At 42.6% G+C, this 27,682-nt stretch overlaps 2 protein-coding genes across 3 annotated transcripts; both read left to right on the top strand.

Moving 5' to 3' along the window:
- On the top strand, positions 1–13,570 carry fnta (farnesyltransferase, CAAX box, alpha). Its single transcript, XM_052040198.1, has 9 exons — positions 1–336; positions 2,135–2,220; positions 3,450–3,564; positions 7,261–7,365; positions 7,462–7,588; positions 8,897–9,045; positions 10,659–10,721; positions 11,839–12,010; positions 13,040–13,570. The coding sequence occupies exons 1-9, from the start codon at positions 125–127 to the stop codon at positions 13,190–13,192; spliced, it is 1,182 nt and encodes a 393-aa protein (XP_051896158.1). The 5' UTR covers positions 1–124; the 3' UTR covers positions 13,193–13,570.
- Positions 13,571–17,064: 3,494 nt separating this feature from the next.
- pomk (protein O-mannose kinase) lies at positions 17,065–24,495 on the top strand. Of its 2 annotated transcripts, none has more exons than XM_052010464.1 (3): positions 17,065–17,279; positions 18,331–19,703; positions 23,649–24,495. In XM_052010464.1, exons 2-3 carry the CDS (start codon positions 19,416–19,418, stop codon positions 24,432–24,434), a joined length of 1,074 nt encoding a protein of 357 aa, XP_051866424.1. In that variant the 5' UTR covers positions 17,065–17,279; positions 18,331–19,415; the 3' UTR covers positions 24,435–24,495. The 2 variants fall into 2 exon arrangements, with proteins under 2 accessions (XP_051866424.1, XP_051866425.1); XM_052010465.1 differs by having other exon boundaries at positions 17,219–17,279; positions 19,507–19,703.
- The last annotated feature ends 3,187 nt before the right edge of the window (positions 24,496–27,682 follow it).

Consider the following 27,682-nt stretch of genomic DNA (forward strand, 5'->3'; position numbering starts at 1 on the left):
CTGGAGCAGGATTCGACTGGGACCGTGATCTGGGCCTGGGCCTGGGCCTGATCCGGATGCGGATCTAGCGAGCCCCCGGGGAGGGCCAGGCGAGTGCGGGAAGTGACGTCCCGGGAGGCGAGGGATGGGCGAGCGGGAGGCTGAGCGCACGGCCTGTGGCGAGGCCGCACCGGGCCCGGTTTCGGGCCCCGCCGCCGAGACTGGAGGCGGCATGGCCGAGCGGGAGCTCCGGAGCGCGGCCGGGGAGGAGGCGACGGCCGAGCCGGAGGGGGTGCGACGCGCCTCCGGGGACTCGGACGGCGGCGGGAGGAGAAGCGATGGCTTCACCTTCTACAGGTGGGGTGGTGGGCCGCCGGGGGGCTGGGGTGGGGGGCGCCGGGGTTCTGGGGCCTGGGAGCCCGGAGCCGGGGGGGGGGGCGGTCTGGGGCCTGGGAGCCCGGAGCCGGGGGGGGGGCGGTCTGGGGCCTGGGAGCCCGGAGCCGGGGGGGGGGGGCGGTCGGGGGCCTGGGAGCCCGGAGCCGGGGGGGGGGGCGGTCTGGGGCCTGGGAGCCCGGAGCCGGGGGGGGGGGGCGGTCTGGGGCCTGGGAGCCCGGAGCCGGGGGGGTCTGGGGCCGGGGCCGGGGCATCAGGTAGCGGGGAACCTGGAGCCGGGGAGGGAATGGGATCCGGACCCTGAGCCGGGACCTAGACCCGAACTCTGGAGCTGGAGTCTGGGTCGGGTGGTGGCCGCTGCCCTCGCTCTGCATCTGTCAACACTGGAGGTGAAATTGAGCCTCAGACCTCTGCCACCCCCACAGGTGTTCAACGGTCCTCTGGTCCCTCTTTCAAAGGAAATGTTTTTTTATATTTGGTCCTTTATTAATATTAACGCTTCTGCTCAATGTGGAGTAGTGTAGGGTCTACAGCAAAGATGTAAGAGAAATCACTATCCAAAATATAGTTGTCTCTGGGGAGCAGCTGAGGATAGAGGCCCTGGAATGATGGGGTTCATGGCAGGGCAGGTCGGCTTTGCTCTGCTATTTGATAGGGTTTGTTGACTTTCCATGGCTCGTTCGACCTACTGGTTTGAGAACAGTAGCTGATCATTGTGGCACCCGTGGTTAATTTATCAAATTATCTTTTAAACAGTGTAGTGAGATGTAAATAAAGTATATTTTGGAGACGTGGGTGCTAATTTGGAAGGAATGTAAAACTTTCCACTTGGGCGGTCAGCGAAGCTGGAAAGTACCAAAGGGCACATATGTGGTTTCTGTCCTATGCTATATACATGTAGCCAGTTTATAATGTGTGTCCTCATTAACCATCAAAAAATATTGAGTTCAGAAAGTTTACAAAACTGGGACTGCAATCCTTCTGACTTTCATCAGTTGCATAGATAAGCTCGTCCTTCAGTGCTGTGAGTCCAGTATATGTCCTGCATGGTTTTGAATTATGTGAATGGAGTTCAAGGGAGAATGCAGTTGTCTTTGACAGAAATGGTCTGTGTGCCAGTGTATTTTGTCTCCCGGACTGGATGCATCTCATTGCTTTGGAAAGAGGTAGTTGAGAGCATGTCACTGCTTCAGCGTGTGCATTCATCAGCATTAGTTTTGTGTTCTGGAATTACTTCCCTTCAGCCCCTGAATCACTGTTTTTGTGTCTTTATAGAGTATAATGCCACAGGGTTTTGCTGTTCCACTTTTGTAATTAGAATCCCACAACTCTGGGAGTTGTGCTGTGACTATTACAGAAATTCATAAATCTGTACAGTGTGGAACTTTCTACAAGGCAAGGCCATAATGAATTATATAAATTACATAATGGATTCCTGTTTATGAGTCAATATTCTCTTTAATATGCTGATACTCTGAGGTGATTGTACACTGCTTGGCATTCATAACCCTTACAAGTATAAGTATGAAGCTTCAACACTGAGATATTCCATTGAGTCAGTGAGCAGGAACCCAATTTATCCTTTCTTTTCAGACTAGTACAGTGTTTAGAATCTACCAGGGCAAAGCTTATGTGTGACTATTTAAAGCAGGTCTTATTAGTCATGAAACATTCTACTAGACTGCTAGGGTGAGTAAATGTTAGGAGTTCTTTAATATATAGAGTGGTGAGGAATATTAATAAAATGTCATCCTCTCTCTAGAGACCGGAAGGAATGGGCTGATATTAAGCCTGTCCCACAGGATGATGGGCCTCATCCAGTTGTCCAGATAGCTTATTCTGAGAATTGTAAGTATTTAAGGATGGAATTAGTTATGTGGATTAATTCATTCTGAATTTGATGGCATCAAGAAGTTTTGGTCTCTTTCATTGTGCTGTCAGAAAGTTACTGCCCATTAGGTTCTAACTGGCATTAGGTTCAGTTTGCTCATCACTCCAATCCTCCACTTCCAGTCCACAAATACAGAAAATAAAAGTTCTTGTATAAATCCCCTCTCAGTATTATCCTACCATATGTCCTGCCCTCAAATGTTTGACTCAGTTATAGAGTCATACAGCACAGAAATGGGCCTGTTGGCCCACCACCATGTCCATGCCGACCTTTTTGTCCATCTGCAGTAATCCCAATTTGATTGTGAATGCATGCATTTTGGAGTTACTTCCCTACATCCCTCCAGCTCCCTTTATTCCATTGAGATTTTTTTTTAAAGATTATCTCTTCTGGTCATCCATCTGAACCAGATGCATATCTCTTCATGTTCTTTCCACTTTCTGAAGCACATGAGGGTTTCTTTTCCGCATTTAAAAACATTATTATTAATAGTAAGTTGTTGCTGCCATTATATTTCATTGTGCATATTATGGCCTTTCTCTCAACACTTGGATTTTAAATCATTAGAAATTTGAAATAATCGCAAAATTACCTGATCATCAATGAAAAATTACATCCAGTGGTCAACTACCGTAAACATTAATTTCCTCTACTTTTGGCTCATGATGGCTGTAGTGTGTACCTACAAAATACAGTGCTGTTACTCACCGTGGCTACTCTGATAGCACCTCCTAAAGCAGCCTCTAACACCAAGAAGGTCAAGGGCAGCAGGTGCATGGGAATGTTCCCACATGCAGATTCCCCTCCAGGTCGCTCACTATCCTGTTTTTGGAAACACATCATCATTCCTCATTATCACTGGGTCTAAATCCTGCAACACTTTATCCATCTGCACTGTGGGAATACTTTCACCAAGAAGCGTTGTGGTACAAGAAAGTGGCTCGTCACAGCCCTCTTGGGCAGTTGGGGATGGGCAATAAGTACTGGTCTTGCCAGTGACACCTAGGTCCTAAAAAAAAATGACTGATTTAAAAACCAGCAAATAACTAAGGGTGATCTACTCTGAATTTTTGCTTAAAGATTGCTTGCGGTAATATTTATAATTCTGTATAAATTCAGTTATTGGTAATTAGATAGCAGGTTAGTCGTGAATTCCAACTTTCTAACATTCTTTTTTTTCTTCCAGTTAAAGATGTATATGACTACTTCAGGGCTGTGCTGAAGCTTGATGAACGGAGTGAACGGGCACTCAGTCTGACAACAGATGCAATAGAGCTCAATGCTGCAAATTACACAGTATGGTAAGGCAATTTAAAGCTGATAATTTTTTCTCTTGGTGGAAAAGTGAGAGCAAAAATTCCAGTAATCTAATCCAATGAAATTTAGGCCATTTTTATTCTTGTATCATTATTTAATTGATGAACAGCTTTTGTGTTTGGTTGATTTTTGTTTTGTTAAAGTAAGGCAGATGAGAAAAGAATGTCAATCTCTGCATTTCAACCTTCTGTATTCATTTATTCCACTTTTAGATTTATTAAGGTAAGGGAGGAGTCTGTTGAGTTTAATTTTTAGTATAAAAGGCAATTACAGGTCTTTAACATCAGAGCATTTTATTGTCCCTATTACTAGAAAGTTAGGAATGTGGCAGTTAACAGTGTGGTGATGTTGTAATGTGCATTTGGAAAATGTTATTTTGCATTAGACTTGCCTAGTAGTTCACTTTTTGTTCTGAAGGCATTTTTATGAATTGCTGAGACTGTTCCATTGCATTTGTCAGATTATTTTGTTCTTGATATATATACAGTGGCATGCAAAAGTTTGGACACCCCTGGTCAAAATTTCTGTTACTTTGAATAGTTAAGTGAGTAGAAGATGAACTGATCTCCAAAAGTCATAAAATTAAAGATGAAACATTCTTTTCAACATTTTAAGCAAGATTAGTGTATTATTTTTGTTTTGTACAATTTTAGAGTGAAAAAAGGAAAGGAGCACCATGCAAAAGTTTGGGCACCCCAAGAGATTTGAGCTCTCAGATAACTTTTACCAAGGTCTCAGACCTTCATTAGCTTGTTAGGGCTATGGCTTGTTCACAGTCAGCATTAGGAAAGACCAGGTGATGCACATTTCAAAGCTTTATAAATAACCTGACTCCTCAAACCTTGTCCCAACAATCAGCAGCCATGGGCTCCTCTAAGCAGCTGCCTAGCACTCTGAAAATTAAAATAAATGATGCCCAGAAAAGCAGTAGAAGGCTATAAGAAGATAGCAAAGCGTCTTCAGGTAGCCGTTTCCTCAGTTCGTAATGTAATTAGGAAATGGCAGTTAACAGGAACGGTGGAGGTCAAGTTGAGGTCTGGAAGACCAAGATAACTTTCCGAGAGAACTGCTTGTAGGATTGCTAGAAAGGCAAATCAAAACCCCGTTTGACTGCAAAAGACCTTCAGGAAGATTTAGCAGACTCTGGAGTGGTGTTGCACTGTTCTGCTGTGCAGCGACACCTGCACAAATATGATCTTCATGGAAGAGTCATCAGAAGAAAACCTTTCCTGCATCCTCACCACAAAATTCAGCGTCAGAAGTTTGCAAAGGAACATCTAAACAAGCCTGATACATTTTGGAATCAAATCCTGTGGACTGATGAAGTTAAAATAGAACTTTTTGGCCACAATGTGCAAAGGTATCTTTGGAGAACAAAGGGTGCAGAATTTCATGAAAAGAACACCTCTCCAACTGTTAAGCACGGGGGTGGATCAATCATGCTTTGGGCTTGTGTTGCAACCGGTGGCACGGGGAACATTTCACTGGTAGAGGGAAGAATGAATTCAATTAAATACCAGCAAATTCTGGAAGCAAACATCACAACGTCTGTTTAAAAAAAAGCTGAAGATGAAAAGAGGATGGCTTCTACAACAGGATAACGATCCTAAATACACCTCAAAATCCGCAATGGACTACCTCAAGAGGCACCAGCTGAAGGTTTTGCCATGGCCCTCACAGTCCCCTGACCTAAACATCATCGAAAATCTGTGGATAGACCTCAAAAGAGCAGTGCATACAAGACGGCCCAAGAATCTCACAGAACTAGAAGTCTTTTGCAAGGAAGAATGGGTAGAAATCCTCCAAACAAGAATTGAAAGACTCTTAGCTGGCTACAGAAAGCATTTACAAGCTGTGATACTTGCCAAAGGGGGTGTTACTAAGTACTGACCATGCAGGGTGCCCAAACATTTGCTTCGGGCCCTTTTCCTTTTTTTATTTTGAAACCGTAAAAGATGGAACTAAAAAAGTAATCTTGCTTAAAATATTAAAGAAATGTGTCATCTTTAACTTATGCCTTTTGGAAATCAGGTCTTCTTTTACTCGCTTAGCTATTCACAGTAACAGAAATTTTGACCAGGGGTGCCCAAACTTTTGCATGCCACTGTATATATCTTCTCAACATCTGCATCACCACCTGCCTCTGCCCCTACCTCAGCCCAGCTAATGATGAAACTCCCTTTTATACTTTTGTCATTACTAATCTTTAGATTTGCTCTTGGGATGCTAGGATTCCAGAGTTTTATTTTTACTCATCCCTGCTATTCCTGAGAAGTGATGGTGCGCCGTCATCTTGAATTGCTGCAGCCATTGTGCTGTAGCTAACAAAGATGCAAAAATCTCCATCAGGGCCCCAGCAACCTCCTGTCTTGCCTTCCATTGTCTTCTGGGATACCTCATCAGGCTCTGGGGATTTATCTACCATTATGTGCTCCAGGACAGCTAACACCACCTCCCCAATGCTAATATGCTCCAGAATATCACTGTCCTTCTCCCTGAGCTCTCCATCTTTCTCCTTAGTGAATATAGACTGTCTGTATACAGTTGTTTGTATTTTTCCACCTAAGGTTTCTCTGAGTAATAATCTCTTGGAGTAAAGACATTTTTCCTAATCTCCATTACGGGTTTACTTCTATAAGTTCAAATTTTCTTCTTGGATCTTCTTTCTTGACTTTCATTTGACAAAATTCTGTTTTCAACTTAACTATTATTTGATATTTTATACTCATCAAGGTTCCCTCCTAGCTGCTTCCATGTCTCTTAAAACCCAATCTGCATAGTTTATATGTCACCAGTCCTCATCCTGACACATCCACAGATCTTGCAGCTCTTGCTTTTCTCTGCACTTGCCCTGATATTTGAAAGATTTTTTTCTTTGTTGTACAGTGACCAAAATTTGAACATGGTATTTAAATAGGATTTAGCTTGTGCATTTCAAAATGGCACCTTCCTGTGGAAACTTGTATGCTCTCCTGTCTTTTAAAAACTGCCCTATTGTGTAGACATGGAAAATATGGACATCTACCTCTCTCTAAATGTTTTCTGCTAACTATCAATATGATTCAATGTGGTAATTGAGAACAAAATAAATATGTTCCTAGTATTGTGTGCCTTCTTGACTATACCCATGTTGATGCATGTCCTCCTTGGTCGGATGTGCTAGGTTCCAATCCAACTCTAGTTTTTGACCTCATAATCCATTATGTCAGTTTAGTACGGTGCTGAGTTGGGACAAGTAGTTAGTGACAGAGGTAAATACCAAGTCATTAAGGGAAGTTTTTGTGGGATTTCCTGGACCAACATTCATTTTCCCAGTAACACCAGCAAAAGCAGATTAATATATACATCTCAGTTGGTGAAATCCTTTCGTGCACAAATGAATAGCCTACTTAATAATGGTGATTGCATTTTGAAAGTAATTTCTGTGAATTGTTTCTTAATGCTCTGTTGTCAAATCTAGACTTCGTATTCCCTCAAAGGATGAGTCTGTATGCCAAAACAACTTGAAGGCATATAAATGAGATGGATAGACTTTGTTGGTAAAATGCATCCAGCAATATTCCAAAGGAATGGTTGAATAGGCTTAAGGAACTAAAAGGCCTGTTCCTATTCCATTTAATGCATTTTTCCCCATCTGACCCATGTTTATTTGTATTTTTTTTTCTGTTCACTCTCCTCAGGCATTTCCGCAGAGTGGTGTTACAGTCTTTGAACAAGGACCTCAACGAAGAATTAGCTTATATTTCAGAAATTATTGAGGATCAACCAAAGAATTATCAAGTTTGGTAGATAAAAACATTTGTTTATCAGGTTAATAAAACCAGATGATTGAACTGGGAAATAAATAGGAAAGTAAGTCTTTTGCATCTTTTGGCTCCTAGGTATCACAGACAAAAGATTGTAGAATGGCTAAAAGACCCCTCACAAGAACTAGGATTTATTTCTGGGATCCTTGAACAAGATGCAAAAAACTACCATGCCTGGCAACACAGACAGTGGGTGATTAAGGTAAAAAAGCAAAATACCATGGGATGCTGGAAACTTGACATAAAAGAATGAGAAAATATAGGAAATAGTGAGCAGTCAGGAGACCCCAGTTCAAATCCCACTATAGAAGACCTGGAATTTGAATAAATAATAATCCAGAATTTTTAATGAAAGTTATTAGTAATGATGACAACAAAACTACTGTATGTTCATTTAAGCTCATCTGGTTCACTAATGCCCTTAAGCAGAGGAAATCTTCATTACTCAGTCTAGCCTATATGTGACTTCAGACCCACCAGTGTGGTTGGCTCTGAAATGGCCGAGCAAGTCACTTGATTCAAGGGCACTTAGGGATGGGCAATAAATGCTGGCATTGTCAGAGATGCCTAAATCTTGAAAAATGATTTTTCTAATAAAAGGTTTTTGGAGGAAAGGTAAAACACAGGACTTCCATACCCTGCCTCGTATCAGAGTACAACCTCTGAGATAAAGTTAGAATATTATACAAGAAGAACATGCTTGGGTGCATGTGATTCTGTACCAACATCCTCAGTATGTCCCATGACAACTGTAGGATGTTTATATTCAAGGCTCTAAAACACACTGCTGAGAAGGTATCCACAATAGCTGGCCTCAGCATTTTGCCATTTGAGAGGCAGCTGGGCATAAAGGTTTGGATGCTGGTAGCAAAGCCTAGATTTATGCTGTATAAAGCTTTGGTTAGGCTGTATTTGGAGTATTCTGTGCAGTTCTGGTTGTCCTATTCCAGGAAGGAGGTGGAAGCTGTGGAGAGGGTGCAGAAGAAGTTCACCAGGGTGCTGCCTGGAATAGAGAGTATTAGCTTTAAGTTGGACAAACTTGGGTTGTTTTCTCTGGAGTCTCGGAGGTTGAGGGGAGACCTGATAGAGGTCTATAAAATTATGAGAGACATAGATAGGACAGATAATCAGAGTCTTTCTCCCAGCGTAGAAATATCAAATACTAGAGGACATAGCTTTAAGGAGGAAAGTTTAAAGGAGATTTGCGGGGCTTTTTTTTTACATAGAGAGTGGTCGGTGCCTGGAAAGCACTGCCAAGGATGGTGGTGGAAACACATGACAGTGGTGTTTATGAAGCATTTAGACAGGCACGTGAACATGTAGGAAATTGGAGGGATATGGATCATGTGCAGGCAGATGGGTTTAGTTTAATTTGGCATCATGGTCCGAAGGGCCTGTTCCCTTGTGGTATTGTTCTATGTTTTATTCATTTATTTTGCATTGCTTGATGTGTGAGGTGGTGATATCTCTGTGAATAGTGCTGATTTTGGTTACTTTCTGTGCTTGACAGGAGTTTGGCCTCTGGGACAATGAGCTAGAGTATGTGGACCAGCTGCTGGAAGAGGATGTGCGAAACAACTCAGCGTGGAACCAGCGATATTTTGTCATCGCAAACACCACCGGCTTTGATGACCCGGCAGTGCTTAGTCGTGAAGTCGAGTTAGTCTTCCCCCACTTATTTCAGTTATCCCCATATGCAATTAATTTAACAAGGTTTATTGCTGTAGTTTGGGAAGGGTTTAACCAAAAAGATTGCACAGCTGCAGACCTATTTCTTGTTATACCATTGCAGTAAACAGTAATTTCTGATGTAACGTGGTTTGCTTTCAGAAATGTGAGGGAACGAGTTATTTCTGATGTCAAGAAGCTTTCCTTGATGCAGAAGGGACTTGGAAGTTTTCACATCCTAAAGAGCTAAATAGTCCATGAATTATTTCTGAAGTGTGACCTTGACCTCCTGATCTGTTAAGACAGATGTGCTCCTTCCTCTAGTGAGGAACATAATCAACTACAGTTGCAATCAATTCACTCTCAGCATGATGTTTTGGAAGTGATTAATAAAAGGCATCCTGACCAGGTAGTGGAAGTAATTTCGTGTGAAATAAGTTATCACACGCAGTACACATATTGATACAAAATGTTAACCTGAGTATGTTTTCTCCTTTTGTGATCTGGTGTCTTATACATTCAAGGTTCTTAAACACTGAAGATATCCCATTTAGGATTATAGCTATCTATCCTCTTGCACTTCTCTCAAGAAGCTATTGAAGCTTATCATGCTAACCAGCAGGCAGAATAATTCTCTGTCCCCGGATGAGAATGTGACATATAGTGTCCTGATATTCAGCTGTACAACTGCAGTATTTTAAAATCAGTCTTTTTCATATATTTAGAAAGAGACAGAAATTTCAAGTGACAGTCCAAGTGACTCATTGCAAGAATAGTTCTACTCAGATTTGATTCCTTAGTAATAATATAAGTCTTACTAGTCACATGTACATCGAAACACAACGTGAAATGCATCTTTTGCGTAGAGTGTTCTCGGGGCAGCCCGCAAGCGTTGCCACGCTTCCGGCGTCAACATAGTATGCCCACAACTTCCTAACCCGTACATCTTCGGAATGTGGGAGGAAACTGGAGCACCCAAAGGAAACCCACGCAGACACGGGGAGAATGTACAAACTCCTTGCAGACAGTGGCCGGAATTGAATCTGGGTCACTGGTGCTGTAATAGCGTTATGCTAACTGCTACCTGTTTCTCCTCGTAAAAACTGGAGACTGTGGTGAATTACGTCTATCACCAGAAGGGATAGGACACTTGTCTTAATTGATCATTACTAGCTTGGTGCTTAAATACATGAATATATCTGGAAAATATTTAAACTATCTTGGAAGCTACCCCTGTAAAATGTCATACAGTAATTACACATTCTAGTAAAGTAGCAGTGGAATGATTGACAGTATTTCCTTTAGTTTGCGTTCAGGATCATCAATAAACAAGCCAGGCCACCAAGTAACTGGAAATGATCCAACTTAAAAAGAGCCTTTGAAAGAACCTCTAATAAACTACATAAGTTATATTAAAAGCTTATTTTTGCCAACTGTTCTGTCAATTAGTTCTGCTAATGGCATCCTCGGCTCTTTGGTACTTAGGTCATTGAACTCCTGCCCGTAAATGAAGCCCTGAATGCTCACCTTCCTGATCTCTAACAACGTTACGCAGTACTTTACAGGTATGGCCATCTCTAACAACATTGTGTATTACTTTACAGGTATACTCTGAAGTTGATCAAAAGGGCTCCTCATAATGAAAGTGCATGGAATTATTTGAAGGGGTAATGTATAATTTCCTGTTCAGCAGTATCATACGTCATATTAATTCAAAATTTAACCTAGGTATAAATCCATAGGTATCGGTGTCTTAAGTCATTTTAATTTAGTGTTCGATTAGGGTAGAAGTGTCCTTGAAGGTAATTGCAACCCTTTACAAAAGAGCACAGGAATAGTTTGAGGAAGAAAGACTAAAATCCAACCAGCTCATCCATGATTATCCTGGCAGAAAGAAGTAGTGATAATGGAGTTATGATTCACTGTAACAATCGAACACTGCAGCAGATACGAAATGAGGAAAACTCCAGTGATAGGGAGCTTTGGGAATCACAAGGCTGCCACATTTGTCACACCTCATCCTCCTTCCTCTTGAGCAAGCCCTTTGGGTTGAGGATGACCCTGCAGTTCTATGAGTTCTGATGTGTGGGAAGAGTCATCTGTGGAATCTGCAGACTCTTGTCACAGGTGGGAAACAGGTGCTTCACAGGGCAGTTCGTATAGGATGAGGTGTACTCTAGTCCCATTGAAGAGACTGGGGGATCCCAAAGCTTCTTGGATGTTGCTCCATTTTGATTGGTCACAGGCCAGGGATTCCAACTAGTCAGTGAGAGTATAACATTTTTTTCCAAGGGGGTTGTGAGAACATCCTTGAAGCAATTTTTCTTTCTTGTAATTTCTTTCCATGAGAATGCCTGCTTCAGGACTAAGTGTTGGCCATACAAGTGACATCACCCTTCTAATGGAATTGAATATAACCAACGCTTGATGCTGGGCTATCGACCTAGGAGAGGTTACTAAATTTGGTTCATTCATTCTGCTATTAGATAGGCCTCAGCACACCGTGTGGGTGATATATTTGTGTAGCCCAAAATGTTATTTTTGAGAGAAATTAATTTCTGTGGATCAATTAGTACCATCAGCTTCCACCATATACTAAGGGAGTTTGTTTCATGGATGGTCACTTGCTCACTGAAATTATTTTTCTACACTATTGTTATGAATTTACCTCCCTTTCACTGGAAGCTGTATTTTCTGTTTTGAATGTGCTGTTAATTTTGCAATGATGTGGGATTTAATTTGAAACACAAATACTGTCTCACAACCTTCTCTTCCCTTTACAAGAATTCTCCAGGATCAGAGTCTCTCCAAGTATCCCAACCTTTTTGAGCAGATTTTGCAGTTGATGGAGAAACCTAGTTCCCCCTACTTGCTCGCTTTCCTGATTGACATGTATGAAGACCTCCTGGAGAACAACTGTGAGGAGAAGGAAGAAACCTTAAACAGAGCACTGGAGGTCAGTCACTCGGCCACAGGTTAAAATTTCCAGGGTGTTGTCATTCTGTTAAATGGCAGTGTGGAGCAGAAACTGATTTATTATTGGTTAGCCTCTGATTGCAAAGTAAACCCACATGCTACAGGTTTCAGTCCATCTCAATTCATTATTTCAAAAGACTGTGATTACTCTATCATGGCTGCCATCTGTGAAACTAATCCAGGCTTTTTCCACAGTCTAGCTTGGAGTTGATTCCATGTGTTGCTTGTTCTATCTGTGAAGTCTGATTTCCTGTAGAAGTCCTAAACTTACGTTTCAAATATTTGAACATGGCCCTACTGTGACAATTTAGTTTAATGGAGTGTTTGGAGTATACTTTTGTGCTACAGTTTTTCTTATTGTGACACTTTATTAATTTTGCCTTCTGTTCCCTTTCAGTCAGATTCTCCCAACTTCTTATGGTGGTAGGGGCAGTCTTACACTTTGTGCACTGCCTCCACAGTTGAAAACCTTCCTTGCCCATCCATTGGTCAAAGGACATGTCGAAGTTTGGGAGCAATGTGCTGTCCTTAAATTATCCCCTTTTGATGTTTCCCACTGCTGATTGTAGCCCAGACCAATAGATTAATAGGGTTTTTATTTATTCATGTGGCAGACAGCACTGGCAAGGCCAGTACTTATGGGTCATGGTCCCCGTTGTCTTGCTAGCCCACTCTAGAGGGCATGTAAGAGTCAATCACTTTAAATCAGGAGTCAGATATAAACCAGACTAAGGAAGAGTGGCATTAGTGAACCAGATGGATTTATAACCCACCTCTAATCACACCTTCTGTCATTCTCCATAATGTCTCCATTTGGTTCAATGTCTGTTTTTCCTCATATGTCCTATGAAGTGCCTTGACATTTATTTTTATATATATTAAAAGTGATGTGTTACTGTAAGTTATTGAAATGAGTTTGGGCAGATCTGATATCTTGAAATTCCTGAAATTGGAAAAAGGAAATGGATACAATTTAATTTCTAATGGATTGGTTTTGAATTTCATTCAGCTATGTGAGCAACTGGCTATGAAACAAGATACAATACGACAGGAATATTGGAGGTACTTTTCAAGATGCTTGAAAGCCAAGTATGGTGTGAATCTAACCGAATCTGCGCCTGTGGGAAGTGAAGACTCTTTCCAGGAATGCTGTAATAACTAAAGGCTGTATGACATTTCTTAGTATGCAGGGCAAAATATAGTGGTCAATAATTTTCTGTTAACGTCTCAACAGCTCACTTATTTAAGTAAATTTATAAAGCCATAACTTTGTATGTGTATATATTATTTGAAGCTAAGCTAGAAATAAATCCAAATGTCCCTTGGATGCATATGTTCAAAAATATGATTCAAATGAATGCATTGAAACTAAGTCAGTTTTATTCACATGGGTACAGAATGGGGAGGTAGGGGTAGACATTGGAGTTAATTTAAAATATTACTTTGTTTTTTTAGTTGCCATAATTGCAGATATAGTATCAAAGCTGCAGTGCTATTGTTGTTACCTGTTGGAAATAAAAACTTCAGTGAAAGTGTTAAATGTTCTTTGTCTTCTTCATTTAAAAAAATACATAAAACCAATAAATTTTAAATCATCCATGACTGCATTTCCATATTGGCTAAAAGATTTTCTATTGCACTTCTAGTCTAGTTCTCAAATACATTATTATTCTTTCTTTAAAACATGAATGTGTATATATAGCAAATTTACTGGAGAAAAAAATGGCCGAAGTAATTTGCGCAGGTGTAATCAAACAATAATGGGTGCTAAGTCAAAGTAGCCAAAATCTTAATTGATTTATTATTGTCATGTGTACTAAGATACCATGAAAATCTTTATTTTGTATGCCATCCATATGGATCATTTCAAAACATCAATACAATGAGGTAGTACAAGGGAAAAGCAATAACAATGCTGAATATAGTGTCCAGAGTTACAGAGAAAGTGCAGTGCAGGTAGACAGTGAGGTGCAAGGGCCATGACGGAGTTGATCATGAGGTCGAGAGTTCAGTCTGTTCAATAGTCTTGTAACAGAGGGATAGAAACTGTCCTTGACCCTGGTCATAGAATCATTCAACAAGGTACGTGCTTTCAAGCTTTTGTATCTTCCAGAGTTTTTACAAAGGCTTGTTTTATTGGGGGAATCCTAAAGGTATTAAGGGACTTATAGAGGTGTTTAGGGAATGAATACCAGGGTGGAATGAAGAGTTCTTGAAGCATTGTGGTGCTGATGGAAATTACAGAAATAGAGAATGACAAAGCCCAGAGAGTCACACGGTACAGAAACAGACCCTTCGGCCTACTGTGAGATACAAGATATCCTTATTAGTCACATGCACATTGAAACACACAGTGAAATGCATCTTTTTGCATAGTGTTCTGGGGGCAGCCCGCAAGTGTCGCCACGCTTCTGGCGCCAACATAGCAATGCCCACAACTTCCTAACCCGTATGCCTTTGGAATGTGGGATTTGAACATGGGGATGAGAATTTTGAGCTATTGGATCAAGAGGTCTTGTAAATGAGTGCTGGAAGATCAGGATATGAACAGACTATTTTTGAACAGGAAGCTGTGGACCTCGATAAACTAATGACAGTTTTAAGAACAACAATGGGAATTGTAGATGTATAAAGAATCCATTGGCAGTTACAAGTCGAATCATACAGCATGGAAACAGGCCCTTCAGCCTACTAAGTCTGTGCCAATCATCAAGCACGTTCTACTAATCCAACACTAACCCCATTTTATTCTCTGCATATTCTCATCAACTCCCCCCAGCTTCTACCACTCAGCTACACACTAGGAATAATTTACAGTGGCCAATTGATCTACCAAACCACATGTCTTTGCGACATGAGAAGAAACCGGAGAACATGCAAACTCCACGTGGACAGCACCAGAGGTCAGGATTGAACTTGGGTTGCTGGAGCTGTAATCAGAACTACACCAGCAAAAGCTTAAAGTCATATCACAACAAAGATATGCCAGCTCTTTGAAACCACTGTTATATTAATGTAACTCCACTGCTTTTCCCCCTCAATCTTCACATTTTTGCTTCTGGTGGATGTATCCAACTTCCCTTCAACAGCAGCTTTTAAAGGGGAATTGGTATAAGATTGGAATGGAATTACTTGCAGGACAAAGAGCCGATTGGAAAAGGGTGATGGGGTGAATGTACTTTGTTATTCTATGGTCTGTTGCTGAATTTTCTGATAACTTACGGTAGCACTCTTTCTCCTTGCCAATGATTTCATTCATTCTGAGCCTATTGTTTCCCTGCCTTCCTTTTTTTAGATTGTACATCCTCCAATTGTCTTACAAAGCAATCATTGAACCAGTGTGCGTTGGTGATCCTGACCTTTGATGAGATATTTCTTGTTCCAACCCTTTCAGTTAACATTTGCTACCTTTCACTTTTGACAACCCATCCCCTATTATAACACTTGCTTCACAGTCCTTTTTTAGCTACATGTATAAAACACACTATTGCTGAAACTTCTTTAATGACAAACACTTCTCTTCCTAAAAAACCAAAGTCTCTCCTTGATCTGAACATTAACACCACATCCTCCTTCCTTCCTAAAGATCGTGGCTAACAATCAGGATTTGCAACATGTGAAGAAACCAACAAAAGGAATAAACCTGCTTAAAACATAGAACAATACAGCATGGGGCAGGCCATTCGGCCCACAATGTTCTGGTGATCTTGATGCCAATTTATACTAAATGTCCTCTTCCTGTGTATCATCCATATCCCTCCATTCCTTTCATATTCATGTGTCCATATAAAAGCCTCCTAAACTCGAGCAAACTGCCTGCTTCCACTACCACCCCTGGTAACCCATTCCAGGCACCTACCACTCTGCATTAAAAACTTGCCCCTTACATCGCCTTTAAACATCTCCCCCAACCTTAAAAGCATGTCCTCTCATATTTGATATTTCTTCCCTGGGGAAAAGATTCTGACTGTCTACCCTATCTATGCCTCTCATAATTTTAAAAACCTCTATCAGGTCTTCCCTCAGCCTCCGACGTTCTATGGAGAACAACCCAAGTTTGTCCAACCTTTCCTTATAGCTCATACCCTCAAATCCAGGCAGCATCCTGGTAAACCTCTTCTGCATCCTTTCCAATCTCCACATCCTTCCTATAATGGGGCAACCAGAACTGCACACAATAGTCCAAGTGTGGTCTGACTAAAGTTTTATATAACTGCAGCATGACTTCCTTACTCTTATACCCAACACCTCCTTGTTTGCATTAGACAAGTTACTGCATATACCTTGTGATAGGTTTGGTAGGAGTGACTACTGTACAATCCTTGCGGAGGCAAAATGGTTTTGGTGCTGAGGACGCAATGGTATTCTATGGCGTTACCATTGTGCTAAATGGGATCCTTTCAGAACAGTTCTATCAGCCTAAGATTGCACTCGTGCGCACTGTGGGCCATCAACAGCGACAGAATAATATTCCACCACAATATGTATCATGGTACATCATTTCCCTCATTTTATCATTAAAATCAAACCATGGACTTCTGAACAAGCTGTTTTGGTATAGCTCCAACAGTGGCATCTGCCCAACAATGTCGAAAGTTACCTAGGGATGTCCTGCCCATGAAAGTCTGGTTCTTTCTGACACTGTCCAGATCCCTGTATCCGTGTTCAGGTCTGTCTCTATCTGAGTATGTTTTGGTTTGGGTCTAGTTTGGTGTCTCTCTCTTGCTGACATTCTCACTCTCACGTACATTCTCTGGGTCTATGTACTGCTGTGTGTATTGAGTCTGTGACAGGTCTGGATCTCTCTCTCACTCTCTGACATTGACCACCCCTGTGAGTTGTTATATGGCTTTATGTCTCTCTCCCACTCTTTGGATCTGTCCGTGTTTTGCTGCTGATTTTCTCTCCCTCTCTCTCTGACACAGCCTGCCACTCTGTCACTTCCTCTGGGTCTGTGGGTAGCTGCCTAGGTTTATCTCTCTGTGTCACATTCTCTCTCTCTCTCTCTCTCTCTCTCTGACACTGCCTGTCTCCCTCACACACATTTTCTCTCCCTCTCACACTCACACCCTCTCTCTCACACACACTCATAACCTGTGTGTGTGTCTCTCTCTCTCTGACACTGCCCCCCCCCTCCCCCTCCCCCTCCCTCTCTCTGTGACCGCGTCTCCCGTTCGCCGCGGGTGCGGTTCGAGCCGCTCAGCGGCAGCTGCGACGCGGGGAACCGCACTGAATCCTCAACCGGGCAGGTACGGGGCCGGGGCCGGGCAGTGTTTGCGGGCCGGGTTGTTGCTCACGTCGGTCTGACGGCCCTGGGCGGTGCTGGGCTTCACCGGGAGGGCCGTGGGACGGGGCTGGTCCGCCTGCGCCTCATCTGATCTAACAGAAGGACCCAGGAGCAGGAGTTGGCCATCTTGTCCTTCCAGCTCCGCCATGTATCCAGATCATGGCTGATCCATCCCAGCTCCATGTCCCTGCACTAACCCCCGCCCCACGTCCCCTCTCCTCCCCCTCTCCCTCCCTCCTCTCCCCTCCCTCTCCACCCCCTCATCCCCTCCCCTCCCCTCCTATTACCTGATTCTCTCAGTAACCTGAAATGGGGCTTTGAGTGAACAGGTTGACTGAGCTCCCAAGTCCCTGCGCGTAACCTCTGCCTGAAGAATTCTTTTATCATTGCAGCCCTAAATGGCCTATCCCTTACTCTGTGACTGACCCCCTTGGTTCCAGACTTCTCAACAAGGGGAAACATCCTCGCTGCTTCCACCCTGCGAAGCCCTGTACAAAAGTTGCAATGAGACTAGAGAATAGAGGCTTAGTCTATTCAATCTCTCACCCTACTGCAAACCTGCCACCCCAGGAACCAACCTGGTGAATCTTTGTTGTGCTCCCCATGGGGCAAATATATCTCTTTTTAAGTGAGGAGACCAAAACTGTACACAATATTCCAGGTGCCATCTCACCGAGGCCCCACATAAATGTTACTGGTATTGGTTTGTACCGAGATGCAATGAAAAGCTTTTGTTTATATGCCATCCAGACAGTTCATTCCATACATAAGTACATCGAGGAATAAGACATCTTTAATCCTGTACTCAAATCAATTTCCCTTTCTAATTGCTTGCTGTGTCTGCATTGTTAACTTTAAGTGACTTGTGCATAAGGACACCTAGATCCCATTGAATATTAGCAATTTCCAATCTGTCACCATTTTAAAAATACTTTGCTTTTCTGTTCTGTGTACCGAGGTGCACGACCTCACCTTTTTCTACTTTATATTCCATCTGCAATGTTGTTGCTCAGGTCAGAATCAATTGGAATGGAGCCAAGATTCAACTTCATACCTCCAGCTTCTGACCTTTTGCCACCCTTTGCAAGATATCAGAAGGTCCACTACCCCAGCCTGACGGACAGACTCTGAACGATGGACATTCCGTGGACACAAGCCCTACATCGAGGTTGCTGTTGCTCTAGGAGTGAAAGCAAAGACTTGTAGTTACAGAATATCTTTGACGCCATGAGGATGTTTGAAACTGCCCTGCACCCCAATTAAATGCAATGAAAGTGTAATCATGTGGGAAATGTAAAAGCTGTTTTATGCACCGCAAGATTACACAATTTGAGTAGATAATCCCTTTTCAATAATGTTGATTCTCTATTAAATATTGGCCAGGAGGTCATACATAAATGCCTTGCTTTTCTTCAAAATAGTGCCAGATCTTTTACATTCAGCTGAGAAGGTAGACCAAACGTGTCAGTTATGTATTATCCAAAAGATGACATCTCTGTACTCCCTTAGTCTTGCCCAAGAGTGTCAGCCAAGAACTTGAACCACAGTTCTGTGAATCGAGAGAACTCTGGTGAAACAAAATGTCTAGCAATCTTCTGGAATTAATCAAAAATCTAGACACTCTTTAAGGAAATCAGGAGCAAGTGAAAGAAAATGTTTTCATTTTCCTTGAATACTTCTGTTTATTAGTAATTAAAAGTATTGGAATTGGGGAGAAAGACTTGGTACAGAGATAATATGATAAAACTCCAAGAAATACATGTAATCAGAGTGGTCAACCCTAAACCAAATGCCATGCATGCTCTGTAGTAAGCTCTTGCCTCACTGATGTTGAACTGGCGAAGTCGGGCCTCATTGAAGTCTTGATTACACACAAAGCCTTTAAGAACTGGTTCAGAACTTGTTCTGCAGAACGTTGATTTCCCCATTTACAGTGAGAACATGTTGGATTTTGAGCCGTGATTCACTTTGCACTCCTCAGCTCTGCAGCTAAGTAACTGACTCACTACCAATTCAACACCAGCTTTGAGCGTAGAGTTAGGAAAAGATCACCAGCCCAGCCTTCTTCATTGTGAACCTTTGTGCAGGACTATTGAAGATGCAGATGTCAGCCTCTGGTATTCATGGCTCTTCAGTAAGGCAGAGGGTGACCCTGAGCCTTGTACCCCTTGTTGCTGTCGTCCTTACAGTCACCGCCATCTTCAGAAATGAACTTCTAGATGCGTTGAGTTGGTTGAAGAGACCAGTAGACAGGACATCAGACTCCTGTCCATCTGGCTACTTCTGGCTGGGAGGAATGAAGAATTGCTTCCCCTGGTTATCCTGTGAAATGATACAGAACGAGGTTGCTGTGATGGAGCTAATTGGACAAGGTGCTGTTAAGCAGGTGGGATCTCTATATTCCTCTGATTCTTCACTCCTCTTCCTTTAGATCAGTGTTATTCGTTCTGTTTTCAAATTTGGTGAGCTGCTGTCATAGGAAGAGGAGCATTTAGCTTTTGTGATTGGTTTAGAAAGAACTTACATTTACATAGAGCCTTTCATAATTTTATGATGCCCTTAGAAGATCACAGTCAATTAGTGTTAAATTGTGTTTTTTATTGTAATGGAAAAATGGCAATTAATTTGTGTCCACATAGAGCACATAAACTGCAATGCAACAATAGATACGGTATATGCTTTAATGGTGCTGGGTGAGCAATAAAAATTAGTCAGCGTTTCTTTTAGTGACTCGTCTGAGAGACTGCACAGGTGACACTGAGCCAATCTCTTGGTGCCACACTGAAATGTCAAACATGGTGATGGGACCAAGCCTTGGGTTTGGGACTTGAATACATAAGATTTGCTTCAGAGTTGATAATGTCACCACTTAGGCTATGCATTGGTGTGGTTTACTTCTCCCTCCCTGTTCAGATGAAACAACTGCCTCTGTGAAGTCTGATTCCACTTTTGAAGGGCAGTTTGGACCCTTTCCCAAAACAGATATGAGGCTTATTCAACACTTAAGGAAGATTCTACATGTTGGAAGATTCCAGTGGAGCACGTCATGAGCTCACTCCATCCATTAGCCCTACATTTAGAGGAGTTTAACTATTGTTCTTTACAGGGATCACTGGACACCGTGCCAAAATAAAGCCTTTTGTCGTTGAATGTTTCTGAGACAGAAGCAGCATGAGTGATGTTCCTCATAATCCCACAAAAAATGCCCCATACACTATTGGCAGCCCAGTGTTCCCTGCTTCGGAATGATTCTTTCTCTCTCTCCCTTTCCTCAATGCTCACATCCAGCTTGGTTCCATGGGAACTCTTAAATTCTCACTGCCTCTGATTGGTGAGCTGCCTGTCAGCTGACTGTTCATTGTTCGCAGGTACATCAGCCCCAAAAGTGAACTCATACACTGACCTGTGACTGGAGGCATTGGGCAGATGTGGAGATCTGCTAAATAATGGCATCAATAAGCGTAATATAACTGCAGTGCATCAACAGAAAACAATACTTCTGTTGTAAGCATGAGGATCTGTGAACATATATCTAATTTACTAATGGTGTTGGATCAAGACCTAATTCAGATGGATATGTTCTTATGGCTCTGAGGGAGTAGTGTTCTGCAGGTGAGATGTTAAACCAAGACCTTGTATACACCCAGGTTTACGTAAAAGAGGCCAAAGTAGAGTTTCAGAAGTGGGCAGCTCAGCTCTCTCTGTCCTGACCAGTTTTTATCTCTCACACAAAATTATTAAAACTGATTACCTGCCATCCTCATCTACATCACATTTAGCAGTAAATAGGTTGCAGCATCTCCTACATTGTGGAACTTCAAAACTATGATTGACGGTACAGCATTTTGCCTCTCTGTGATACTGTGCAAGGCGCTATGGAAATACAAGTCTTTATTTTTCTGAAATATACCAGCCTATGGTTCCTGTCTCCAACACTTAGAGAGATTGTGCCCAGAGGAATTTGAGAACCCAAGTTCAGTCTTAGTAGAATTGAATGAATTTTGCTATAAATCTATTTATTGTGTTAGCCACCTTTTTGTATTCTGTATGTTAACTTCTCACTGATTAGTGAATGAGGCGTGTTTTTTTAATTGGAAATGTGGTGCCCACTAACTAGGGGAGGCCAATTTTCATTTCATTCAACTAAAATTAAGATGCAGGTTGGAGAACTTTCAGTTCCTGAAATTTGTACTTTGTTAAATGCAGCTGTACAGATGGATGTTTTGTTCATGTTAGTGGGCCTTGTTCGCACGTCATCTTTACTCAAGATTAGAATGGGGAATCTCCCAGCATGTAATGTAGATGAGGGTGGGCAGGGGAGTTGCATTAATGGGAAACTTGAAAGATATAGAGATAACATCAATGACTAAAAAGGGCAGGGGGAAGGTCCTGTGGAGCATCAGCACCCAGTTAGACTGAGTGATCTGGTCCTGAGTTGTCACTGCTGGTCTGGTGTGTACCCAACAATTATGTTTCCTATCAGACTAACACACAAGAACGCTGGACGAACTCAGCGGGTCAGGCAGCATCTATGGTGAGAAATGGACAGTCGACATAAGAACATAAGAAATAGGAGCAGGAGTAGGCCACATGGCCCGTCGAGCCTGCTCTGCCATTCAATACAATCGTGGCTGATCTGGCTGTGGACTCAGATCCATTACCTGCCTTTTCCCCATAGTCCTTAATCCCCTACTATGCAAAAATCTATCTAACTGTGTCTTAAATGTATTTAATGAGGTAGCCTCCATTGCTTCCCTAGGCAGAGAATTCCACGGATACACTACTCTCTGGGAAAAACAATTCCTCCTCATCTCTGTTCTAAATCTATTCCCCTGAATCTTGAGGCCATGTCCCCTAGTTCTAGTCTCACCTACCAGTGGAAACAACCTTCCTGCCTATCCCTTTATTAACCTTCATTATCTATCCCTTTCATAATTTTATATGTTTCTATGAGATCCCCTCTCATTCTTCTGAATTCCAGTGAGTATAGTCCCAGACAACTCAATCTCTCCTCATAGGCTAACCCCCTCATCTCCAGAATCAACCTGGTGAACCTCCTCTGCACCGCCTCCAAAGCGAGTATATCTTTCCTCAGGTAAGAAGACCAGAACTGCACGCAGTACTCCAGGTGCAGTCTCACCAGTACCCTAGACATTTCAGGTTGAGACCCTTCATCTGGACAGAAAGATAGAGGGAAGGTGGCCAGTATAAAGAAGTGAAGGGAAGGGGCTGGACAAGAGCTAGCAAGCAATAACTGGATCCAGGTGAGGAGGGGTGATAGGCAGATAGAGGAAGCAAGTGTGGACTTACCTCTCCTCACCTGGATCCACCTATCACTTGCCAGCTCTTGCTCCACCCCTTCCCCTCATCCCTATCTACTGGCAATCTCCCCTCTTTTAGTGCAGATGAAGGGTCTTGACCTGAAACATTGGCTGTCCATTTCCCTCTACAGATGCTGCCTGACCCACTGAGTTCCTCCAGCATCTTCTTTCTTGCTCTTGTGTCTCCTATCAGACTAACGTGGCAATTTACATAAAGAGAGCAATTAAGTAAATTTATGCAAAAAAAAGCATAAGACGTAGGATTTGTGATAAAGAGGAAACTAAAAATATTTTTTTTGAGAGGATTTTTTTAGGTTATTTGGTTGTTCCAATTCAAAGGAGACAGCGATGGGTGGTTACTGTTGATTTGGTTGCTTTGATCGGCACCTGGCTGAACCATTCAGGTGCACACATTAATGGAATAACAGGTTGAATTTATACAGGGCTTTTACTGTTGTAAAACAGCCCAAGGCAATTCACAAGAATGCAACTGGACAAAAATGTTAACACCAAACCAAAGTAGGAATCACTGGGAGGAGTGACCAAGGTGGTAGGATTGATGGAGTTTTTTTTAAGTAGATAAGGTAAGATTTCTTTATTAGTCACATGTACATCGAAACACACAGTGAAATACATCTTTTTGCGTAGTGATTTGGGGGGCAGCCCGCAAGTGTCGCCACGCTTCCTGCGCCAACATAGCATGTAGTAGAAAGTGGTGGTGAGGTTTAGGGAGGGAATTTCAAAGCTTAGGGACAAGGTGAAGGTAGAACAACTAATGCTGGGACCAAGGAAATGGGGGAACTGCCAGAGGACAGAGTTGGTGGAATGAAGAGTTCGTATGTGGCTGCATACTGTAAAGGTAGGGAACAGGGATGGTATGGAATGTTTTCAACATGAGAATAGATAGTTAACCCATTGCAACCTACCTGAAGCAATTAACATATCTCTAAGTAAATCTCTGAAACATCGTCTGCCATGTATATTTGCCATTGCCCCTGTTTAATCTGCAGGTTTTCCTTGCAAACTGGAGGGGAAATAAAGTGACTCTCTCTCGACTTGCTGCCTCTGAATTCAGCGATGACTTCTTTCATGGGTTAGAGATGCTGAAAGGTTTGCAAAGTTCATACGTGGTTCAACTGCTGGGATACTGTGAAGAGGATCCCACTATCCTCACAGAGTATCACCCGCTGGGGTCACTAGCCAATGTTAATTCAGTTTTGGAACAGGAGGAGCACAGTGACTTTAATACGTGGGAAGTTCGATTCCATTTAGCTCTTGAATATGTGAGGTTTCTGCATTATCTGCACCACAGCCCATTGGGTACCCGTGTTATGTGTGATTCCAATGACCTGACAAAGACCTTGTCCCAGTATTTGTTAACGACAGACCTGCATGTGATAGCCAATGATCTGGATGCTCTCCCACTAGTGAATCGAAGTGCTGGTGTTTTAATAAAATGTGGTACCCGGCAGCTCCATGGTGACTTTGTGGCTCCAGAACAGCTTTGGCCATTTGGCGACAAGCTTCCATTTTCTGATGACCTCATGCCTCCATATGACGAGAAAACAGATATTTGGAAGGTTCCGGATGTTACGGATTTCTTGCTGGGCCAAGTTGAAGGAAGTGACGTGGTCAGGCTTCATTTGTTCCATTTGCATCAAGGCTGCAAGAGAAATAAGCCGCAGCTTCGCCCATCAATGCTGAACGTTGTGCAAACTTACAAAGCTGTTTATGATTCACTGATACAGGAATCAGAGCTGATTGGTATTCACAGTGAGACATTACGTGAATTATAATAAATGTTGAGATTTTGCTCTTGAAGGATGCTGTAATTCACCTCAAATAAAATCCCTTCGATATAAACTGACTCTGTTTATCAATACAGGATAAAGCAAATATGGAGCAATTCTTGACAACCTTCCTTTTCTTGGCTGTATCCATAAAAGAAGCCAACACATCTCCTACTGTGCAGGTCCACAGGACTCTAATGTTTTCTCTTGGCTGCCAGCTCTGATGCTCTCACACTGTGGGACCCTTCTCCTGCTCATTCCATTACCCATTATATCCACAGACCCTTATCCCATGAATGATCACACCTTGCTCCCTATTAAGCCAATACCCTTCTCCCACTCAGCTCATATCCCCACCCTTCGATGTCTGATTATCAATTAACACACCACTCCCCATACTACACCCAGAGCCTGCAACCTCGTTAGTCCCTCCTCCACTTCTATCAGGACTCTGGGATGGCACAGTGGTGCAGCTAGTAAAGCCGCTGCCTCACAGCGCCAGACCCAGGCGCAGTCTGTGAGGAGTTTGCATGGTCTCTCTGTGACCATGTGGACTTCCTCTGGGTGTTCTGGTTTCCTCCCACGTGCCAAAGACAAGCGGGTTGGTAGGTTAATTGGCCATTATAAATTGCTGCCAGTATGTAGGCGAGTGGGAGGGGGGAGTTGATGGTAGTGCAGAGAAAATAATATAATGGGAATGAATGTGGAGCATTCTTGTAAATGGTTGACAGTCAGTGTGGATTCAGTGGCTGATAGGCCTGCTTCTACAACATCACTCTGTGACTTTCACTCACCCCTTTCCACAATACTGCTGTGCCCAATGATTTCACTTGTCTCTATATCATACCCCTGAACTGGGACTCTTCCCATTCCATCCCATCCTCGCCTTCCCTGCATCTTTCTGCATTCTTATCCTGGGACCCTTCCCCCATTCCCATCCGATCGATACCCCTCTCCCTGGACTCCACCGGACATATACATTCTAACCACAGCAATCTCTCCCTGTGACTCTTCTGCTGTTTCTATAAGTATTGCTGCTGGGTATTTCTCCCACACCCTCATTAGCTCCACTCTGCTTATCAGCCCACACCCCAAAATATTTTCCCTCCCGTGACCAACAGCTCATTCCTCCCATGCTGTTAAATTATATTAAAATTATGTACAAACTCTGCTGTTGATGTTATAATAGAGGATAAGCTGTTTTCTACAGGAAAAGACTGATGTGGAAAGAATGATATACTTCTGAGAGAGAGAGAGAGTACAATGAAGATTCACCAGACTGGTTCCGGGGCTGGGAAGATTGTACTGAGAGGAGAGATGAAGCATACTAGGTCTGCATTCTCTAGACTTGAGAAGGTGACTTGATTAAAACATACAAAATTCTTATGGGGTTCGACAGTGTTGCCAGTTAAATGCAGCACACAATAAAACACACGAGACAATGACTTTGTCTAACAATTATTTTATTAATCGCGATTAGTTCAAACAACTCAATGATTCATGATGTAGTTTCAAACAAGACTCATTAACTAGTTTCACAACTCTTTTAGTTACACAACTCTTCTGTTTGCTTTCACAACTTCCAAAACCCACTACTTGTATTCAGACATTACCCCACTCTTGATGAACCTGGGCAGGGTTTGATCTTGATGAGTTCTTCTCTGAGGCCCTGGACTCAGGGTCTTCTTCGGTGGTTGGTTTCCGTAGCCACTGCTCCTGATGTCTTCAACAATCCTTTTATATGATTTTTCCTCCAATCTTCTAAAGGCTTTCTTTGATCTTCCCATCCAGTCCTGTTGTCCTCCCCTTCTAATTCCTTCACATCTGTTCTCTTCTGATAATATTGAATTGCTCGATCTCCCATAGATCCTGAAGGTTTGTTAGTCATGTATCCACACCCTTATTCATATGTTTCTTTTAACCCCTTAAAATTCTTGCTGGTGCCATTCCACACTTACCTCAACCATTTGGTTCCTTATTTATCAGTGTCTGTGCTTTTTGCAATTTATCCGACTGTTCCCTCCACAATTGGCACTTTCCAAAATATTCCGATTTGCGTGTTCTGTTCTCTGGATGGCTCACATTGGGATAGTTTGCGGGGCTGTAAAGCTGTCTCAGCGATGTTCTCATGTTAGTACCGACCAGGCGTCGGTCATGTGACCTTCACTGCTTCTTCGTTCTTGGTTCCCAACATCTCTTTCTAGTCAGCGGGGAGTCCTCCCAGAGCCTGATGGGATACTTGACATCTCTCTGGCTGCTACAACAGGGTAGATGCAGGAATGATGTTTCCACTGGCTAGGCCGTCCAGCCATTAGCATTGAGATGAGAAGAGATTTCCACACACAGAGGCTAGTGAATCTACGCACGTCTCTGCCCAAGAGGGATGTGGAGGCTCAAGTCATTGAATATATTCAAGGCAGAGATCGATAAGTTTTTGGATATTAAGGGAATCAAGGGACAAAAGGTTGGTACAACAAAGTGGTGCTGTGGTGAGGTAAAATAGCAGCCATGATCTTTGAAGGGCCAACTTCCTTAATCCTGCTTCTGTTTCTTATGTATTTACATTCTGATGACACTGAAGCTGGTCATTCAGCCTGAATTAGAATGTAGGGATGTCCTAAGTAGAAATAGGAGTAGCCCCTTGAGCCAGCTGCACTATTCAAAGAAATATGGCTGATCCTGTTCACCCTCTCCACACCAGGTCCCCACATCCCTTCATTCCTATAGTATTCAAACTTCTGCAAATCTCAGTATTGATTATGCTCAATGGTTGAGTATCCACAGCTGTCTGGAGACTGATTCCAAAGATTTACAATGCTTTGAGTAAAGAGGTTTCCTCAAATAGCTGATGCTCACACTGAGACTGTGCCACCTGGTATTAGACTCTCCAGACAATGGGAACGGCCTCTCAGTACCTACCCTGTCAGTCCATTATGGAATCCAAAATGAGATCACCTTTCATACTGCTAAATTCCAGTGAATATAGGCCAGTCTTACTCCATCCCAATCTCATCTCAATCTCTAGGCAGTTTAGACAGCGGAAACATCCCTGTATCTACCCTGTTGAGCTGCAAACAATATTGCATATTTCAATGAAATCATTTCTCATTCATCTCAAATCTAGACAATTCAGATCCAGTATTCTCACAGTAAACTATTCTCATCCTAACAATCAATCCAGTGAGCCTCCAAGACAAGTTGCCTTTTGTTAATTATAGCAACGATACATTCACCCAGCACTCGAGATGTAGTAT

The sequence above is a fragment of the Pristis pectinata genome, chromosome 2, assembly GCF_009764475.1.
Source record: "Pristis pectinata isolate sPriPec2 chromosome 2, sPriPec2.1.pri, whole genome shotgun sequence".
NCBI lineage: Eukaryota > Metazoa > Chordata > Chondrichthyes > Rhinopristiformes > Pristidae > Pristis > Pristis pectinata.

Excerpts from the sequence above, each read along its gene's own strand:
- fnta (XM_052040198.1), top strand. The coding sequence starts at position 125 with ATGGGCGAGCGGGAGGCTGAGCGCACGGCCTGTGGCGAGGCCGCACCG. Across the intron at positions 337-2,134 it reads GATGGCTTCACCTTCTACAG|AGACCGGAAGGAATGGGCTG; the intron begins GTGGGGTGGTGG and ends TCCTCTCTCTAG. Across the intron at positions 3,565-7,260 it reads GCTGCAAATTACACAGTATG|GCATTTCCGCAGAGTGGTGT; the intron begins GTAAGGCAATTT and ends CACTCTCCTCAG.
- pomk (XM_052010464.1), top strand. The coding sequence starts at position 19,416 with ATGCAGATGTCAGCCTCTGGTATTCATGGCTCTTCAGTAAGGCAGAGG. Across the intron at positions 19,704-23,648 it reads GACAAGGTGCTGTTAAGCAG|GTTTTCCTTGCAAACTGGAG; the intron begins GTGGGATCTCTA and ends TTTAATCTGCAG.